The 20,233-nt window shown below is 58.6% G+C and overlaps 1 protein-coding gene across 3 annotated transcripts; it reads right to left on the reverse strand.

Moving 5' to 3' along the window:
• Positions 1-1,540: 1,540 nt before the first annotated feature.
• Positions 1,541-20,112, reverse strand: LOC133354199 (solute carrier organic anion transporter family member 4C1-like). 3 transcript variants are annotated; one of them, XM_061570850.1, is made up of 15 exons: positions 19,863-20,112; positions 16,665-17,882; positions 15,880-16,186; positions 14,964-15,227; positions 13,912-14,115; positions 13,587-13,683; positions 12,570-12,691; positions 11,477-11,592; positions 11,020-11,164; positions 9,836-10,031; positions 9,496-9,640; positions 7,594-7,772; positions 6,949-7,013; positions 6,076-6,213; positions 1,541-3,817 (listed from the first exon to the last, which is right to left on the reverse strand). In XM_061570850.1, exons 3-15 carry the CDS (start codon positions 16,160-16,162, stop codon positions 3,606-3,608), a joined length of 2,166 nt encoding a protein of 721 aa, XP_061426834.1. In that variant the 5' UTR covers positions 16,163-16,186; positions 16,665-17,882; positions 19,863-20,112; the 3' UTR covers positions 1,541-3,605. The 3 variants fall into 3 exon arrangements, with proteins under 3 accessions (XP_061426834.1, XP_061426835.1, XP_061426837.1); XM_061570851.1 differs by lacking the exon at positions 19,863-20,112 and having other exon boundaries at positions 16,665-16,858; positions 17,622-19,801; XM_061570853.1 differs by lacking the exon at positions 19,863-20,112 and having other exon boundaries at positions 1,541-3,876; positions 16,665-19,801.
• Between the last annotated feature and the right edge of the window lie 121 nt (positions 20,113-20,233).

Raw genomic sequence — 20,233 nt, forward strand, 5'->3', positions numbered from 1 at the left:
TCATCAGCAGCGTCTCCTCGCCCCTTGCCCCTCCACACAAAGACAAAGATCCCCCGTGTAGCCTGCAACAGACTGCTGGGGCAAGTGCTGTTAGCGAGCAGCACCTATGATGGCCGGCACGGCACACGAGGGGGTGGGTGGCCAGTACCACGCCGGGCCGCCTTTGTCTCCCCAGTGGCGATGCTTTTTACACACCGTACTCATTTGAGGCCGAGTCGACCTAGGGGGAGGACCCGGACCGGTTCAGATAATCGTCACGGGTGTTGGTGGCCGTGAGCGGGAATGCGAACTCGGGTTGCCGGGTTGGTAGCGCAGCGTAGCGCTCACCACTCCACTACCGCTGCCCCTTCACCCACGAGCAGCATCGTTTAGACGGCTCATCAGCGACACAGCCGGCCTCCCGGGAGTGCACGAAAGCAGCAGCAGCATCGATTGGTTCAACACGAGCAGAAGTCAGGAGTGGCTTCGACATGCAGCGTCTCATCAGCAGTGCCAGGCTTTGCCCGCAAACAATGCCAGCTACCTGCCAGGTGGTTGTCGACGAGGAGCAGAGAGCTCCGTTAGACACACGGGGCCTCGTTCTACGCACAACTGCTGACGGCACACGGAATGTCGAAACCGGTCCAGAGCCAAAATGATGAAACATTGAGCCGTGGACAAAGCAGCCCACTCTCGACACCAATTGCAGCCTCCCGCGTACCACGTGACTGCTGTGTGGCCACTCCCACTGAATCCCTTCGCTCCGCCCCCTGTGGAAACAGACACTGATCGGTGCAGCTCAACTTCTGCTCGATCCTTATCCCTCTCATCTCCCGCTCCTCCCTCCCTTCTCATCATCTCCCTCTCACCATCATCATCATCTCCCTCTCATCATCATCTCCCTCATCATCATCATCTCTCTCTCATCATGATCATGTCCCTGGCTGGGAGATCCAACTCCTGTCGCCGGGATCACGGCGCAGTCCGACAACCGGCTAAATGCGCGGCCCCCCAAATGCTCACTCGCGTTCACGTCATGTATTTATCGACCGGCCGGTGGGCCTCCACCGGAGCAAAACCACAAAGGGAATTTGGCCTCCTCTTTCACGGTGGCCAGGCGCGATTGAAGAGGCGGGAGGACGCACACTTTACCCCACCACACGCAACCTGCCCAGCGACTGCGGCGAACACACGGACGCAGGCAGAGGGCGGTGGCGGCGGCGGTGGAGGGCGATTTGAGGAACTTTCCCCGCAGACTCAGCTGCTGCTACTGCCCCTGCCGCGGCACCGGCAGACGAAGTGGAATCGGCGAACTCGGGATCGCAAGCGCGGTGGAAGTGCCGCTGCAGACCGCCGCACCAGCGCTCCGGGAGCTCCGGGGCAATGGGCCGAGTTCATAAAACTGCTGGAAAAAAGCTTCATATCTCATCGGATTCCTCCTCCGGTCTAAATGCGGATTCCGATTCGACGCGCGATCACGCAGCGACGACCATATTCATGATGATGCATCGCACCACTGCGAGTACGACACGAACGACGATGCACAAAACGCCACGAGAACTTTACAAAATTCTGCTTTTATTAAACCTCAACGGTAGCGAGCCTCTCTTCAGCGGCGGTGACTTTCTACGCGAGCGTCGCGCGCAGTGGACACGCGTCCGCAGAACTCCGTGACAACACGCACACACTCATTTATGTTTCTCAAATCACACGAAACCGCTTCCCAAGTGGACACGCGCACACACGTCAACGTTAGCGTAGAGCGAACGTCGAAACCGGACCCCGAGTTGCGCTTGCCTGGAAGCCAACGCCGCCGCAATTGGGCGCCCCCCAGAAGGAAGGCCGCGTCGCTGGTGGGATGTGTAAAAACGACGCGTCCATTTGTCACCTTTGTTGGCGCTAACCAATGAGCGTTGGCGGCTGCGGTGGCTTCCATGACATTCGCGCAGGCCAGAGAGAGAGAACGAGAGATTTTATTCAATGCCACCAAGCAAAAACGTTGCCGTGAGCTCTCTGGTTCCTGGCGCACCGCAGAGGAGACCGCTGGGGGGGGGGGGGGGGGGTCATGAAAGGATCGGGTGAGCGACTTGTAGGGTGGGAACAGATCAGGGCAGCACGGTGTGGTCGCTGTCACCGGGAGGCGGATGAGGTAGAGATGGGTGGGACCACGGTGACATTGAGATCCGGACACGATGTTTCGGGCGCAACACAACCACAGCAAGAAACACTTCAGCAATTGTTTATTGCTGTGGTTGTCCCACCTGATGACGGCCGCTTGTGTTGCGCCCGAAACGTCGTGATTTTATTTATTTGATTTTATACCTACGTGACTTTACCGAAAGAACCAAAAGTATGGATCCCTGTAGTTACAAAAACTTAAAACTAGATTTACACTTCAATCAACCAATGCTTGCTTTAGACCCTGTGGCGGGGGGGGGAGTGCGGGGGTGACGCTCGTGCCTCACAGCCAGGAGGGGCTGGGTGAGATCCCCAACCCGGGCGCCTCTCTGCGTGGAGTCTGTATGTCCTCCTCCGTCTCTCGCTCCCCAGCCCCCTGGTCTGCGTGGGTTCCCTCCGGGATCTCCCAATGCTGACAAATCGCCTGCAAGTTACTCGATTGGGTTCACACACGGCAGCAAGCGGTAGCAAGCGGTGGCATCGTCCCCGACTGCGAACACCTGGCAGGACCCTCCTGAAAAGTAGTCTTGAGACTCGGTGAGGATCTCCTGGGTGATGCAAGTGTAGCAATAATCATAATACATGGAGCTGGTAAAAAAAAAGTGCAGTGTCAATATTCAAATATTAAGAGGCCACGTAATTGTCGACTGTCTGTGTGCAGAGGCCGGGGATGACGTCCAAACGCGAATCTATACAACGATGGCAGATCAGCAATGCGGGGCATATGAGGTTCGGATGAGGATTTGCATGTTTTATTTGTATTATCATATGATCTTACTTTGTATTTATAGAGCGCCTTAGCTCAAGGTGCCCGATGACATGGTTCTACAAGCGGTAACAAGGGCAGTGCAAGGGCCGAGGAAGGAGTGACCGTAACAAGAGGAGGGCACGTGGGGTCACGGAAGGGCTGTAGGGGGGGTCGGAGGGGCGAGGAGAGGGAAGGGAATGGGCAATAGAGAAGAGGTGAGGCTTTAAGAGATGAACGGAAGGGGGTTAAAGAGGGAGACTGCTTCATGTTCCGTTTGTTTACCCAGGACAGCCTCACCGAGTCTCATGACCGTTTTGCAGGAGGGTCCTGCCAAGTTTTCGCCACAGCTCGTGACGATGGGCCACGCGTGTAATTGCAAGCGGGCACATTTGCGGTGTCGCGTTTTCAAATTGGCACCGCGACGCCGGCACGGCCTAACTCCTGCTGATGGCGTCACGGCATCCCTAAAGAGCAGCACATCCCTAACGAGCAGCGCATCCCTAACGAGCAGCGCGGGACGGGCGGGCGGGGTGGCGTGACATCTTTGGTCGTTAGTGGCGCCGGCTTGAAATCCTCGTCACCTCACAGCAGCGTGCTTCAACATCCCATCTCGAGCGTTCCGATTGCCCTGCTGCGGCCGAGCCAAGAGGATCCCCCCCAGCGGCAGCTGTCCCCGTCAGAATCTGCTACGGCGGTTCGCTCAGAGGTCAACTTGCTCGATACATCGCATCCGGCGGCGGACAGACCACGGCCGATGACGACGATGACGAAGCGTCGCTAGAGCTGCTTGCTCTCGATGCACGAGGGGACGTCGCTGTAGCCGCTGTCCAGCGAGCTGGCCGCGGGGTCCGGGAGGTGCGACGAGTCCAGGGGATCTGCGCCGTCCGCCGGGGCGGCCGTTTTCGCCGGCCCCTTGTACACGAAGAAGGCCACCAGGAAGAAGACGATGGTCACCACCTTGCAGCACGCGCCTGCGGGACACGCGCACGCGGGACACGCGCACGTGGGACACGCGCACGCGGGACACGCGCACGCGGGACACGCGCACGTGGGACACGCGCACGTGGGACACGCGCACGTGGGACACGCGCACGCGGGACACGCGCACGCGGGACACGCGCACGTGGGACACGCGCACGTGGGACACGCGCACGTGGGACACGCGCACGCGGGACACGCGCACGCGGGACACGCGCACGCGGGACACGCGCACGCGGGACACGCGCACGCGGGACACGCGCACGCGGGACACGCGCACGCGGCCGCGCACGCGGGACACGCGCACGTGGGACACGCGCACGTGGGACACGCGCACGTGGGACACGCGCACGTGGGACACGCGCACGCCCGGGGAGGGAAAGGTCGCGCGTCAACACGTCAGGGGTAGCGCCGCCGCTCGGCGTGACGTTCCCGACGACGTTCCCGACGACGTTCCCCACGTCCCGGACAACGTTCCCAACGACATTCCCGATGATCCCGACGACGTTCCCCACGTCCCACGCGCTGCGAGGAGCTTCTCCAGGGAGCGAACTGCGCGCGGAGCGGAGCGTGGGACGTTGCGCCGAGCAAGGCGCGACGCAATCCGAAGACTCAAGAGTCGGTGTTCCGCAGTGAAAGCCTCGAAGGTTGGTGGATCACGCAGAGATGTTGTTAAACTCCATTCCCGTGGGCATCGAGGAGGAGCCGTGCGTACGTGTGTTGAACTTCTTTCGCACCGTACGTAGCCAACCGTGTTAATTGGTACAGTAATGTTTGGTCTATGGGATAGAGTGTTGCCCCCTTACACGTGTGCATTTCGCCCCACGTGTAAACACTCATTAATTGGCCAATAACACCTTCATATATAGAGGACCGCAGACCTTTGGGGGGGGGGGGTGGGGAAATGTGGCGCCTGCTGCTGCTGCTGGTGCTGCTGCTGCCTTCCCGCTCGTGACTGCGGTTGCCGCTCGCACCGCGGGGACGTCGCCGCCCCTCTACGCGAGCGAGGGGTGAGGACTGCCGCAGCGTTGCGAGCTGACGACAATATTCTTTCATTATTGCCGAGTCTCAAAACGCACTTTCAGGTTTTCACAGAAGGGCCGAAGTTGCTGCCATGGAGTGCGTGCGTGGTGCTGGCCACCCACCCCCTCCCGTGCCACAGAGCCGGCCTTCATAGGTGCTGCTCGCAAACAGCACTTGCCCCAACAGTCTGTTAAGGCTACACTACTGGGGGATCTTTGTCTTTTGTCTGCGTGCACAATTACGTGTTTGCTCTGTGTCACTTGACACCAGGACAGCCTTGCACACGAGACGTTCCATCTAAAGGAACTATTCATGTTAAATATTTTAACTTATCAAGTAAATAAAAATACCAGAATCCCTCTCCATTGCTTGTGTGCGTACAAATCTTTACCTTTCAATTCCACCTCTACACCAAACCCCCGTGAGCATTCCTCTTCCCGCACCGCGGCACTCATGCCCAACGCTCGCCCTGACACTGAATCGCCAGCCCAACGCTAATGATGCATCGAACACAGTCTGTTGGGGAGTCTTTGCCTCATCCCAACTGTGTGATGTGCGGGGAATGTTTCAGCATTGGGGATGTTTTGACCCAAATCCCGGTCACACCGCGTGGGTGGGTTGCCAGCTCTGTCCGGAACCTGGCGACGCGGAACCGCCACCGTGTGGCAAAGCGGGCGAGCCCAGCGCTCCGCCAGCGCTAGCCGTGTGCCTGCGGCGCATCCCTGGCAATCATGTACAGCATGTTTAGACTTCTTTCGCGCCGTATGTAGCCAATCGCGCTAAACGGAGGTGCGGCGGAAGGACAACAAACTAAGCACAAAAAGCTGTTGTCAAGAAATTAGTTTTCAATCGAAACTTAAAAGTGCATAGCTCAAGTGGCTTCCTAACATCAGAAGAGTGTTCCAGACGGCCACAGAAACGCATCTGAAAGCGCCACGCGATGCTTTGACCGATGGCCAGCAGAGCCGCCCCTAGGAGTTACGGCGAATCGGGGCGACCACCCCGGGTCACGTGCTTTGGGGGGCCCCTCGCTTCGACGTCAGATGTAATATTTCCGGTTTAGTTTGAAGGCGTCAGGGGGGGGGGGGGGGGGGGGGATGCCCACGTGGCGCGGTTTGACCCGGGCCCTGAGGCCGTCCATGGCGTGGGGCCGCCACGCGACGACGTACCGATGGCGAGCAGCAGCAGCGACATGGTGGGGTTGTCGTACGTCCAGCACGCGCCGCGCTCCCCGCACGGCTTCTCGCTCCACAGGATGCACGTCTTGTCGATGATCACTCCGAAGAGGATCGGCCCGGGGATGGTGCCTTCGACGGGTGCAACAAACGAAGAGAACGCACATTCGCGATGATAATCGTCAATGTGATGGTGATCCGTCATTCATTTCTCTTGGGTCGGATCGTCGCGTTTAGGTCGTTTAACTCTAACCCTCCGCCACTTGCCAGTGACAATCAAATAAAGTCGTCACGTGATGGGCAAATATGCAAATTGATTTATCAGCAAAAGTCGAGGAAGAGGAGGGATATTGATAACCAAAGCAGCATTTCGACTGTTTAGTCCGACGTTTCGCCGGAGCGTGAATGCTCCTTCCTGATCCGAGTGCTTAAGTAGGCGCCATGACGTCATCGGCACGGCGTCACCGTGCCACAGCACGTGAAACTAGCCTGCCAATCACACAGCCAGACAGCCAGCAATCGACTGTCAGTATTAAACTGAATTACGTGAAGGTAACGGACTGAGTCACCCCCCCCCGCCAACCAGGATGAGAACTCGCAACCTTCCTATTGCGAGCCGCTGGTTCTACCGCCACCGTGCCGGTTACAACTCTGACGGTGCTGTTTGTTGCTGGCCGCTTGGGGTTTTGGGGTTTTGAGCCTTTGGGCAACTCTGGCTCAGTAACCGCGCCGAAACAAGAAACCGCGGCGGTGCCGGTGGTGGCGGTAGTGGAGGCGGGGTGGGGGCGGCGGTGCCGGTGGGGGCGGCGGTGTGGGTCGCGACCCCGTGAGACCCCGTGAGGAGGGGAGGGCGGAGGGCAACATTACCCAGCGCGCGGATGAAGAGCCACTGCACGCCCAGAGCAAACGAGCGCTGGCTCGCCGGGACACACCTGCGCCACACAAAGACAAAGATCCCCCGTGTAGCCTTAACAGACTGTAGGGACAAGTGCTGTTAGCGAGCACCTATGAAGGCTGGCACGGCACACGAGGGGGTGGGTGGCCAGCACCACGCCCGGCGATGTTTACACACCGCACCAGGTACTCATTTGAGGTTGAGTCGACCTAGGGGAGGTCCAGGACCGGATCGGATAATATAATCGTCACTGGTGTTGGTGGCCGTGAGGGTCATCGGGTTCGTAGCACTAACCGCTACCCCACCGCTCCTCCCACGCAGCAGACATTGGGCGTCGTTCAAGGCCAAACTCTCCTGCACTCAACACCACACGGCACTCGGTGGAGAATATCCATCTCTCCATGGCGGCGGTGGTGGTGGTGGTTTGGTGGTGGTTGGTGGTGGTGGTAGTGGTAGTGGTGGAAGTGGTGGTGGTAGTGGTGTTAGTTGGTGGTGGTAGTTGGTGGTGGTAGTTGGTGGTGGTAGTGGTGGTGGTAGTGGTGGAAGTGGTGGCGGTGGTGGTAGTGGTGGTGGTAGTAGTGGTGGTGGCGGCAGTGTTGTTGCTGCACTGAGCTCACCGCAGCGTGATGTTGATGGCGGGCGTGTTGGAGATGAAGGTGAAGATGATGACGAGGAGGAAGATGCCGAGGAAAAGAGGCATGTTGGTGCACGTCGAGCCGCACTTCCCCTGCTCCACGCTGGGGCCCACGCTGGGGCCTTCTCCTCCCAGCCCGACACAAGAGCAGTTCGCAAAACCCTGCAGCCAGCCAGTCACCATCAACATCACCATCAACATCACCATCAACATCACCATCAACATCACCATCAATATCTCCATCAACATCACCATCAACATCACCATCAACATCACCATCAACATCACCATCAACATCACCATCAATATCTCCATCAACATCACCATCAACATCACCATCAACATCACCATCAACATCACCATCAACATCACCATCAACATCACCATCAACATCACCATCAACATCACCATCAACATCACCATCACCATCAACATCACCATCAACATCACCATCAACATCACCATCATTAGCAGCAGCACGGCCGGCGACGTTGCAGTGGTGACGTCACCATCACTTAGTGGTCAATGGCAGGTGTTGGTGTTGATATTGGAGTGTGTGAGTGAGAGAGTGTGTGTGTAAGTGAGAGTGTGCATGAGTGAGAGAGTGTGTGGATGAGAGGGTGTGTGTGTGAGAGAGTGTGTGTGTGAGTGAGAGTGTGTGAGAGAGAGTGTGTGTGTGAGAGAGTGTGCGTGAGTGAGAGAGCGTGTGGATGAGACAGTGTGTGAGTGTGTGGAGCGGTAGTGTAGTGGTTAGCGCTACGCTGCGCTACGAACCCAGCGACCGAGTTCAATTCCCGCTCACGGCAAATACCAGAGACATTTATCTGAACTGGTCATGAACCTCCCCTAGGTAGACTCAGTGGCAAATTATTACCGAGTGCGGTGTAAGCATTGCCAATAGGGAGACAAAGGCGGCCGGGCGTGGTGCTGGCAACCCACCCCCTCGTGTGCCGTTCCGGCCTTCATAGATGCTCGCTCACAGCACTTGCCCCAACAGTCTGCTGAGACTATACGGGGGATCTTTGTCTTTGTGCGAGTGAGTGAGTGGGTGAGAACGTGTTCTCTCTTCCCTGTTCCGTACGGGTCTCCTCCGAGTTCTCCGGCTTCCCCCCAAGGCTAAAATAAACCCCTGTGCAACGTCATAGGTATTGGCCAAACACGACACCGCCGGTGGTGTAGTGTGGCGAGTCCGGGGAGGGCGCTCCGTGCCTTGAGCGAGAGCACAGTTACACGTCTGCGATTTGACGACCGAGCTACAGTCGGAGAGTTTGTGTATCTTACAACGCTCGAGTCGGTGTGCGTGTGCGGTATCCGCGTGGCCATGTTTTACGCGCTCGCAGCCTCTGCAGTTGTTCCACACTCAAGGTGGGGGGGGGGGCGCGTTGCTGCTCTCTTGTGCTTTCCAAATTGAGTGACCGGCGCCGTAACCTTTCAGAAATTTGGCGAAATTTTCTCCCGTGATGCCCGGCGCTCAACGGCCGCTGCGTCTCGGATCGACGTCGCGGGAAACTTTGACGTCCACTGTGAGCGAAGCGGACGGCGCGTAGTTTCCCGCTTCACGGTGAACGCACCGCCGCAGTTAATAACCGGGGCTTTCCTGTCAGATTCGAACCGCGGATACCTGCAGAAAGCGGCGGACGCGCTTCCGTTGGGTCCTGTGCAGGTTGCGCTTGAATTTTTTAATTCCTCTGGCTACAAACAGGCATCGAGATGGGGGATTAACCTCAACCGAGTCCGCGACCCCGAAATCATTTCAGAGCCCGGCACACCGCATCCAGTCTTCCCTCTCGTCGTAGGCCGCGGCAGGCGACGCGGCGACCGGCGAGTGAGAACCGGCACGCCAGGCGCAGTGGCGTGCCGGGGCGGAATGCGCCGAGCGTGGCACCTGTGGGATGCTGGTGGTGCAGCCCGCGTAGCAGGCGGAGAAGAACTGCACTCCGTCGTCGGTGCAGACCGGCGCGAAGAGCGAACGCTCGCAGCCGCAGGGCGCGTTGCACTCGGCCTCCAGCATCAGCAGCGCCTCGCCAGACCTGGGGCACAGCGCCGCCGCTCGCTCGGTTCCTCGCTCAACCGCTCAGTCGCTTGGTCGCTCGCTCGCTCAGGTCATTGGGGCGGCAGGACCCGTGTGTGCGCGTGTACCCAAGCGTGTGTACCCGCGCGTGCGTGCGTACCCAAGCGTGCGTGCGTACCCAAGCGTGCGTGCGTACCCAAGCGTGCGTGCGTACCCGTTGTAGGGCTGCGTGACCCCGGCGAAGGGCGCGTTCTCGCAGCTCGCAAAGTAGAAGACGGCGCAGAGCGCCAGCGAAGCCAACGAGGAGCCGGACGCCAGCAGCAGCGTCCGGCGGCACGACAGGTGGAGCTTGCTGACCAGGAGGCCCCCCAGGACCTGACCCACCACCGCCCCCGGTATGCTCACCAAGCCTAGCGGGGGGCGGGCACGGGGGGGGGCGCACGGCGGGGGCACGGTGGGGGCATGGCGGGAGCACGGGGGGGGGCACGGCGGGGGCACGGTGGGGGTATGGTGGGCACGGGGGGGGCGGGCACAGGGGGGGGGGGCACGGCGCACCGTTATGTCCACTGCGCCACCCAGGTGAGCTTCACGGAGTCTCAGACGCAGTAGGGGGCGATGCTGCTGCTGCTGCTGTGCGATTGCGATGGAGTAATTTGCAGGTCATTGTACAGCATTGGGATATGTGGGCGGTGACATTGCGGGTGTGAGTTTAGCTACGGGAAGAAACCGGAGAACCCGGAGGAAACCCATGCAGAACCAGGGGAGAGCAAACAAACTCTGCACGGAACAAACTCTACAGTGAACAAACTCGACGATGAAGACAATGACGATGATGATGACGATGACGATAACGATGACGACAACGATGATGATGATGATGACGATGATGATGACGACGATGATGATGACGATGATGACGACGACGACGATGATGATGACGATGATGACGATGATGACGACGATGATGATGACGAGGATGACGATGATGATGACGACGACGATGACGATGATGACGACGACGATGATGATGACGATGACGACGATGATGATGATGACGATGATGATGACGACGATGATGATGACGATGACGACGATGACGACGATGACGACGATGATGACGACGATGATGACGATGATGACGACAACGATGATGATGACGAGGATGACGATGACGACGATGATGACGATGATGACGACGATGATGACGACGACGATGATGATGACGATGACGACGATGACGACGATGATGACGATGATGACGACGATGATGACGATGATGACGACGACGATGATGATGACGAGGATGACGATGATGATGACGACGATGATGATGACGATGACGACGATGACGACGATGACGACGATGACGACGATGCAATAAGAATGGCAGAGCGCTACCTCCAAGCAGCGCTGCGAAGGAGGACGTCTGGCCGAACTGGTTCTCGATGAACTTGGGCATGAAGGTGATGAACCCAGCGACCACGAGGCCCTCGGTGGAGCCGGCCACCGTCACGCACATGAACACCGCGTTCTTCACCAGCAGCTGGCATGCACACACACGAGCACACACACATGAGCACACACACATTAACACACACACATGAACACACACATGAACACCGCGTTCTTCACCAGCAGCTGGCACGAACACACACATAAACATACACACACACGAACACACACACATGAACACACACACACACATGAACACCGCGAGAGAGAGGGGAGGAAGGGATGATCGGGGGGAAGGAGAGGGAGGAAGGGATGAGAGAGGAAGGAGAGGGAGGAAGGGAGGGAGGAGAGGGGAGGGAGGGAGGAGAGGGGAGGGAGGGAGGGGGGCGGGTGAGGGAGGCACCTTGAAGGCGGTGGGGAAGTCGCGCCAGCCGGAGCCGAAGCCGGCGCGTGCCGTCACCTCCTCGCTGCCGTCCTGGTGCGCCTGGGAGACATAGCGCGCACGCAGCCTCGCCGAGCCTGGGGGCACCAACACATACAGACACACACACACGCGCACACACGCACAGACGCGCACACATGCACAGACACGCACACACGCACACAAGCACAGACACACGCATGCACATAAAAACAAAGTCCAGGTAGAAGGTTGGAGTGAGTGCCATTAGCAAGCACCTACGAAGGCCGGCACGGCGCGCACTCACCCACGCTCACCCACTCTCACCCACACTCACCCACACTCACCCACGCTCACCCACTCGCTCATTCATCCACCAACCCTGTCATCCACTCGCTCATTCCTTTACCGCTACTCCCGTGGTCACTGTTCCTGTGAAATCCACTCGTTCATTTCTTCTCCCGCGACTCTACCAGACACTGACTGTGTCGTCTCATCCACCACAACCAGCACCACCAGCACCACCACCACCACCACCACCGCACTTTGTTCAAACACCACCACACTGCAGGTCTCATCAACAACAACACACACCCTCCTACTCTCTCATCCACTTGCTCACTCATCCGCTCCCTCAATCATTCACTCACTCATCCACTCGCTGCAGGTCACAACAGCACTCTCACTCACCCCCACTCACCGATTCGCCCTCTCACTCACAGAACACGCACACCCGCGGACGTGCGTCTCCACGCAAGCGTTGGTCACGTGGTCACGTGGTCACGTGGGGAGCGGTGGCGATCCGAGTTCGATCCCTGCTCAGCCGACGACGGTGACGAATATCTGAACCGGCCTCGGGATATCCCCCAAGACGGACCGAGCCTCCTACACGTGCCGGGTGCGGCGTGTAAACGTCGGCACCTGGGAGACAAGGGCGGCCCGGCCTTTCGCCGACCGCCCGCCCCCCGCTCGTGCGCCGCGCCCGCCGTCGTAGGCGTGCGCTCGCCACGCGGGTGGGAGGCGGCCGCACGGGGGAGCTCTGCCCGCTCGTGCGCTCGCCCCGCGGGTGCACGGGGGAGCTCTGCGCGCTCGAGACCTGGCAGGGAGCGCGGGAACGCGAAGAGCGGTACAGCGATGGCCCAGGAGAGGAGGCACGCGACGATGAAGCCGATCCACCAGGCGCCAAGCCAGCGCGAGTCGCTGGGGCTCAGCGGGGCGCTGCCGACGCGGGCACGCACGGGGAGACGCACGGAGACACACACAGACACAGAGACGCACGGAGACACACACAGACACAGAGACGCATGGAGACACACAGACACAGAGACGCACGGAGACACACAGACACAGAGATGCACGGAGACACACACAGACACAGAGACACAATGGGATACACACATGAGGAGATACAGAGACACACAGAGACACACATACTTTTCAGCACTGGAATGTTTGTTTGGCCAATACCGGTTAAACAGAGTGTGTGTGTGTGTACACGTGTGTGTGTCTCCTGTGTGTGCATCTCCTGTGTGTGTGTCTGTGTGTGTCAGTGTGTCTGTATTGAGCTATGGTGGGGAGCGTGTAGCGGTTAGCGCTGCGCTACGAACCTGGCGAGCCGGGTTCGATTCCCACTCACGGTCAACACCAGTGACGATTATCTGAACCGGTCCTGGGCCTCCCATAGGTCGACTCAGCCTCAAATGAGTACCGTGTGCGATGTGTAAATATCGCCACTAGGGAGACAAAGACGGTATGGGCGTGGTGCTGGCCACCCACCCCCTCGTGTGCCGTGCCGGCCTTTATAGGTGCTCGCTAACAGCACTTGCCCCTACAGTCTGTTAAGGCTACATGGGGGGATCTTTGTCTTAGCTATGCCAGGGGAGAACTGGAGAACCCGGAGGAAACCCATGCAGAACAGAGGGAGAGAGACCTCCACACGCGCACTCTCACTCACTCGCTCCCACTCACACTCACTCGCTCGCTCACTCACTCACTCCCACTCACATTCACTCCCTACAGAACAGGCTTCAAGAGCACACAAACTCCACACAGAGAGGCACCCGGGTCCGGATTCGAACCCGTGCGCTCGGTGCTGCGAGGCCACGGGACGCACTTGCCGCTCCTGTCCACGTCAATGTAGATGTTGAGCAGCTGCCCTCCGGCGACGTAGCCGATGGCCGGACCCAGCGCGGACATCCCGAAGGCGATGCCTGCAGCACAGAGACAAAGCGAGAGGCCGCAGCCCCTGTAGCCGTCGCCACACTCGTGGGGCAAGTGCTGCTAACGATGCTGTTGAGTTGCAACAGGAGCCATGTGCGAGCAGCTGTAGCAGCAGCAGCAGCAACACGGGCAGCAGCTGTAGCAGCAGAGGCAGCAGCAGCAACACGGGCAGCAGCAGCAGCTGTAGCAGCAGGGGCAGCAGGTGTGATGATAGTCACCAATGTAGAGCGAGGACTGGGCCTGCGTGACGCTCTCGTCCATGAAGGCCGTGCCGAGCGTGTAGAGCGGCGTGCAGCCGGCGCCGTGCAGCAGCTGTCCCAGCACGAACACGAAGAGGTACGCCGAGAGGGAGGGGGCGGCCGCATCGCCGCCCCCCCCGGGCGGGGGGCACGACGAGGAGTTGCGCGTCGCTGAGCACGTCTCTGGGGACGCGGAGTGGAGCCGCCGTGAGTCGCCAGCGGCGGCGTCGTCATCGTCGTCGTCATCATTATCATCATCGTCGTCATGATCATCGTCATCATCATCGTCATCACCATCATCATCGTCATCGCCATCATCATCGTAGTCGTCATGATCGTCATTATCATCGTCGTCATCATCGTCGTCATCGTCGTCATCGTCGTGTAGCTGCCCTGAAGTGTTGGAACCACCTCGCTTCGTCTATTGGCATCTCCATTCTGCCATCGCTCTCCTTATTTAAACTGACTTATTGACTTATTGAAATCACTAAAGTTTAAGTACGAATGTAACTTTACAACATGTTTGCTATCGTTATTGGTGTTTTTTTTTAAATCTGTAATTGTGGAATGCTTCGACGCTGTCTACCGGCCGAGCCGCCCTTAAAAAAGAAACTTCTTAGCTCAATTGGCTTGACTCGGTAGGAAATGCAGTCCTGCATCGTCGTCGCCATCGTCGTCGCTATCGTCATCATCGACATTATCATCATCATCGTTGTCGTCATTATCGTCATTGTCGTCATCATCATTGTCATTATCATCATTGTCGTCATCATCGTCATCATCGTCGTCGCTATTGTCATCATTATCGCCATCATCATAGTCGACATTATTATCATCATCGTCATCATCATCGTCGTCATCATCATCGTCGTCATCGTCGTCGTCGTCATCATCATCGTCGTCACCGTCACAATCATTGTCATTATCATCATCATCCGGCCGACCCCTCAGAGACACGAATCCGAGAAGCGCCGCTCCTGGGGAGACCCCCCAGCGGCAGGCGCCTCCCCCCGCCCCCACGAGCGACCCACCGAGTCGTTCGTCGCCGAGCCGGTAGGGCCCGGCCGTGAAGTGCGGCAGCGCGAACACGAGCGATCCGGCGCCCATGACGACGGCGCCCAGCGCCAGCCAGCGCGGCTTGTGCCCGCGGCCGCCCAGGAAGGTGACGGGCAGCGTGCAGACGCAGAAGGCGATGTCGTAGCCCGCGGACACGAGCCCCGTGAGCGAGCTGCGCAGGTCGAAGCGCTGCTCGATGGTCGTGATGCTCACGTTCACCAGCCCGTTCACCGCCGCGCCTGCACGCGGCACCGGCACGGCGGGAATTCCACGTCGCTGTGCCCTTCCCATCCCTCTCTCTCGCTCTGCTGAATCCCTCCCTCTCCCTCTCGTCGTAGCAGCAGAAGCAGCAGCAGCATGAGACCTCGACATTGGCATCGGGATACTGGGCCACATGGCTGCTACCGTCACGTGCAAGAATAGCATAGGGAGATACTGCCCATGCCATCCACTCGCACGCAGAGACAAAGTTCCCCCGTATAGTCTCAACAGACTATTGGGGCAAGTGCTGTTAGCGAGAACCTATGAAGGCTGGCACAGCACACGAGGGGGTGGAGGGCCAACACCACCAAGACCGGTTCAGATAATCGCCACTGGTGTTGGCCGTGAGCGAGAATCAAACCCGTGTCGCCGAGTTCGTAGCACAGCGTAGCGCTAACCGCTACACTACCGCTCCACACAGACACACACAGATACACAAATAAATAAACAGACACACACACAAACAGATACACAAAGACAAAGATACACAGACACGCACGCACATATACACAGAAACACACACAGATAGACACACACACAGACACACAGTTACTCACACAGAGACACACACCACCACACACAGACACAGAAAGAGGGGGGGGCCCGCCCCCACCCTCTCGCGGCACTCACCCTGCAAGGTGCACATGAGTCCGAAGAACAGCAGGTAGCCCTTGGGGTTGTTGCAGACCTGCAGGCAAGAGGGCCTCACACGCCACCACCCACACGGACCCTCGCCAGCCTCCTCCTCCTCCTCCCGCTCCTCCTTCCTCCTCCTCCCGGCTTCGTCGCCTTCCGGGCCGGCGAGGCCGCTTTTCCCCTCGGCCGGTGCAGGCTCCTCGGCGGCACGACGACCCCCATCCTCCTCCTCCTCCTGCTGCTCGTAGGCCGGGTTCGGGACGCCCCCGAGAGCCATGGGGAAGAGCCGGCAAACCGGGGCCTGCCGGGCACACGCCCAGACAGAGACCCCGCACGTGGTCCACGGAGGCTGTTGGGGCGAGTGACGTTGCGACGTACGAGCGGGCGGTGTGGCCGGCACCGTGCCGCCTTTGTCTCCCCAGTGTTGATGTTTACTTCACACGACACCAGGTACTCATTTACAGCCGAGTTGATCTAGGGGAAGCCCAGGAGCAGTTTCAGATATCACTTGCCACTGACGTTAGCCATGTTTGGGAATGAAACTCGGGTCGCAAATCCATGTTCTATCCGCTGCTGGATGAAGACTAACAAATATAAAGGGGCATACAAATCAGAGCGTGTCGTTAAGATGCAGTCGCTCTGCGATGGTGTAGAGGCAGAGGCACGCTGGGAGTGTCAGCAGCAGCATGTGAATAGACTCGCGCACAGACCCATGCACTCACAGCGAGACCCATAGACTCGCGTACAAACCCATGACTCCCTCCCTATTAAATAATCACCTGTCACGGTCCGTGCTGCGTGCGTGCCGTGCCTGTCGGCGCACGTCTCCCGCGGTCGACGCGTCCCGTCCTCCTCCTGCGCCGCTCCTCCGCAGAGTGCCGGCACGCCCCGTGCCCGTCCAGCGCCAGCGGGGTGAACTTAAAACTCACATGGACTTTGTCACGTAAACTCACGCGCACGCACGTGGGTTCACCTACAAGACGCCACAAACGTTATCAGGTGCCGTGCGTGACCCGCAACGGCGCGGCGCCGATAAGGCGGTGACTCCGCGAGAGCCGCACACGACTCCAGAGCCGCCGGCGGCCCCCGTCGTCGTCGCCGGCGGTGCGGCACGCAAAGGGCGCTCGCCGCCCGCAACCGTGCGACGAACAGAGCAAAGAACGTTTTGAGATGACGAACCTTCGGTTGCGTGTGCCTCTCCGCAAAAACCACGTGTTTATACTTGTACACCTCCCATCCGCCACCCGGGTCTCCCCAGTTTCGACATGAGGACATGCAGTGTCTCATCAGGAGAGTCAGGCTGCTTAGACCGTTGGTTCAACACAAGCAAAAACTCTGGACTCGTTTCAACTTGCAGTGTCTCTTCAGCAGTCAGACTTGCTTGAACAGATGCTGGTGAACGGCCGGATGTTTAGTGGCAGTTGTGGAAATGATCATTAACGCAATAATTGAGCGGACAATTTAAATCCTTCACCTTTCCTCTCCACATAAAAAAACTCAAAGAGTTGTTTCACACGTCCCATCGGCCACACATGCTTGCCGATAAACATCTGGCAGCTCTCCAGCATCGGTTGAAGCAATCCCAACCCTGCCGATGAGACACCAAAAGTCGAAAGGGGTTCAGAATTTTTCTCGAATTCAACTAAAGCTGGCGCTATGACGAACTCGCGGGAAGGAAGACCGCGTGGGCGATGGGACTTGTAAATAGAAACCGCTTTGTTTTTTACTTTACTTACGTGGAGGGCGGACGTGGGAAGGAGGGAGACGGAGCGCTCTGCCCGGTTATCAACACGGTCGGTGTTGAGCTGCCCCGTGCACCGGGCCAGCAGATAGCAGCGCAGATAACAGCAGCGCAGATAACAGCGCAGATAGCAGCAGCAGATAGCAGCAGCAGCAGGAACAACACGAGGCGGCTCGCGGGGACAAAGTCCGAAACGCTGGACTTGAGTCGGGTGTGGCAATCACGGAGGGCGGCCGGGCTCTCGACGCGAAGTCACCTGGGGACAGCGGGGGTCAGCTGGTGTTCACCCCGTGCGGACCGAGCGCGGGACGGACGCGCGATGATCCCACGCGCGTACGGACCGAGTGCTGCACCCACGCGCGTACGGACCGACCGCGGTGAACCAACGCGTGGCCCGGGCGGATCGGCGTTGGAGCGGGCGGCGAGCGGAAGGTCGCGAGTTCAATCCTAGGTTGTGGTGGGCAGGCCGGCTCGGCCCATCATTCCTCCCTCCGGGGGCAATAAAATCAATACCACGCCACTCGCGGAAGCTCAATAGAGACTTGGCCGTGCCTGCCATAGCGATGTGGAATTTCCACCATTGGCTCTGCGGGGGCTGTAACCGGAAGAGGAGCATCCTAGGCCTTGACGTGGCTCATGTGAGCAGCAGGAGTTAACAACACAAACGAACCATCACGGCTGTCTCGAGTGTGGAGAAGCCAACAAAGTAACTGGGCAGACGGTTCGCCTCCTTCCCACATCTGTTCCTCCATGTGAACCAACTCCAAGTCATTGTTTACACATCTCACCAGCCACACGGACTCCTGCCAGTGCACAATTTCAGAAGCATTGGTTCGGGCTTGCCTGGTTCGGGCTTGCCTGAGGCTCGCCTGGACCAATGCTTTTGGTGAACTGCCAATCCCCTTCAACGATAAAGCAAAGAAGCGAGCAGTGGAACTGTTGAAATTGAATTTTTATTCTTCACGTGACGCTGCACAGCTGCACAGGGGCAGGGAGGAGGCCGGGTGCTCCCGCACGTAAGCACGTTGAACTTCGATCGCACCGTACGAAGCCAACCAGGCCAATCGGAGGTGCGGGGAAGGACAACAGACCAATAACAACAACAACAGCCGCCATTCGCCACTAAGTGGCGGCGATGTCACCACGGCGCTTGCGCCAGGCTATGTGCACGTTAAGGCCACGTGAAGTGTCGAACGCCCGCTGGCAGGAGGTCACGGGGCAGACCCAGGTGCCACGGGTCGACTGACTGAGATGACCGAGACTACTTGCCGATGCATCACCTGTGCCCCCTACTGTGCAACTTGCTGTGCTTTAGCCGCCCGCTCGTTGTTGACTAAACAACACCAGAACCACGCACGCACAGACGCGATAGCGAGAGATTGTGACCCAAATTTTGTCACGGGGGCACTGTAATACCTGGGGCGGACTGCCCCCCAGGTCTTGCCTCACTGCACTTCATAGAATTCGACGCAAAGCAGTCACAGTGATGGCAATGTTACTGCGCTTGTTCACGTATGTTGAACTTCTTTCGCACCGTACGTAGCCAATCGTGCTCGTCGGAGGTGCGGGGGAAGGACCCTGCAGGAAAGCCTCACCGAGTCTCCTTTTCACGAGGGTCCTGCCAAGTTGTCGCAGTCGAGGGAGATGTTGCTGTGTGATGCCAATTGAGTAATTTGCTGGTTGAAACTAATATAAAACTAAATAATTTTTTATTTCACCAGGCAATGCCCTACTGAGCTATGTGGCTCTTTTCACAAGCGACCTGGCCACAAATGATAGCTAAACGAAGTGGCTTATCACGTGGAAATTTATATCGGCAAAACACACGTTTCTAAATGTGGAGGGAAAAACCGGACGATCCGGAGAAGAATCCACGCGACCACAGGGAGAAAGAGAGAGAGAGACATGCAAACGCCAAATATACAGCAGCAGGCATCAGGGTTGAGATCGAACCCGCTATCTCCTGCATACCAGGCGAGGGAGTTCACATCTCGCCACTGTGGTTAATTTACAAGCACTGCGATGTAGTTTCAGCCAATACCGGTTACATTGTGACTCTTTTATATAAATATATATTTGGCTACGGGAGAGAGAGAGAACACACAAACTCTGCGGGATAACGCGCCCGAGTCGGCAATGGAACCCAGGCCGAGTGTTACCACTGGGCTGCCCCCCCCCCCCCCAACGGTGCCACTCACTGCCCCCCCCCCCACGGTGCCACTCACTGCGCTCTCACCGAGACCCCGCGGAGCAACCTCGGCGGTGAACCCGGCTACCGCCGCCGCCGGGCCGGTGAACGACGCGGCGGCCAGATGCAGAGCCAGCCCGCTCGGCCCCGCGCCGATAAGGAGCACTGCGACCGTAAACTTGACGGCGGCAATAGCGCGTCCCGTTTGTAGCGCGTCCCGTTTGTAGCGCGTCCCGTTTGAAGATCTTATCGCGTGATCCGCCCATCTTGGACGAACGACCGCCGCGCCACCGGGGAGTCGGGGCGGCGGCCCGGCGGGAGGGCGATCGCCGCTCGTTGCGCAGATTCGCGGTTCGACCCCGGCGGTCTGCCCCGGTTAACGCTGCGGAGCGTAATATCCGTGTTGGTCGGGGTCATCT

This window comes from Lethenteron reissneri, chromosome 46 (genome assembly GCF_015708825.2).
Source record: "Lethenteron reissneri isolate LAM-NWPU_2019-01 chromosome 46, ASM1570882v1, whole genome shotgun sequence".
Taxonomy (NCBI): domain Eukaryota; kingdom Metazoa; phylum Chordata; class Hyperoartia; order Petromyzontiformes; family Petromyzontidae; genus Lethenteron; species Lethenteron reissneri.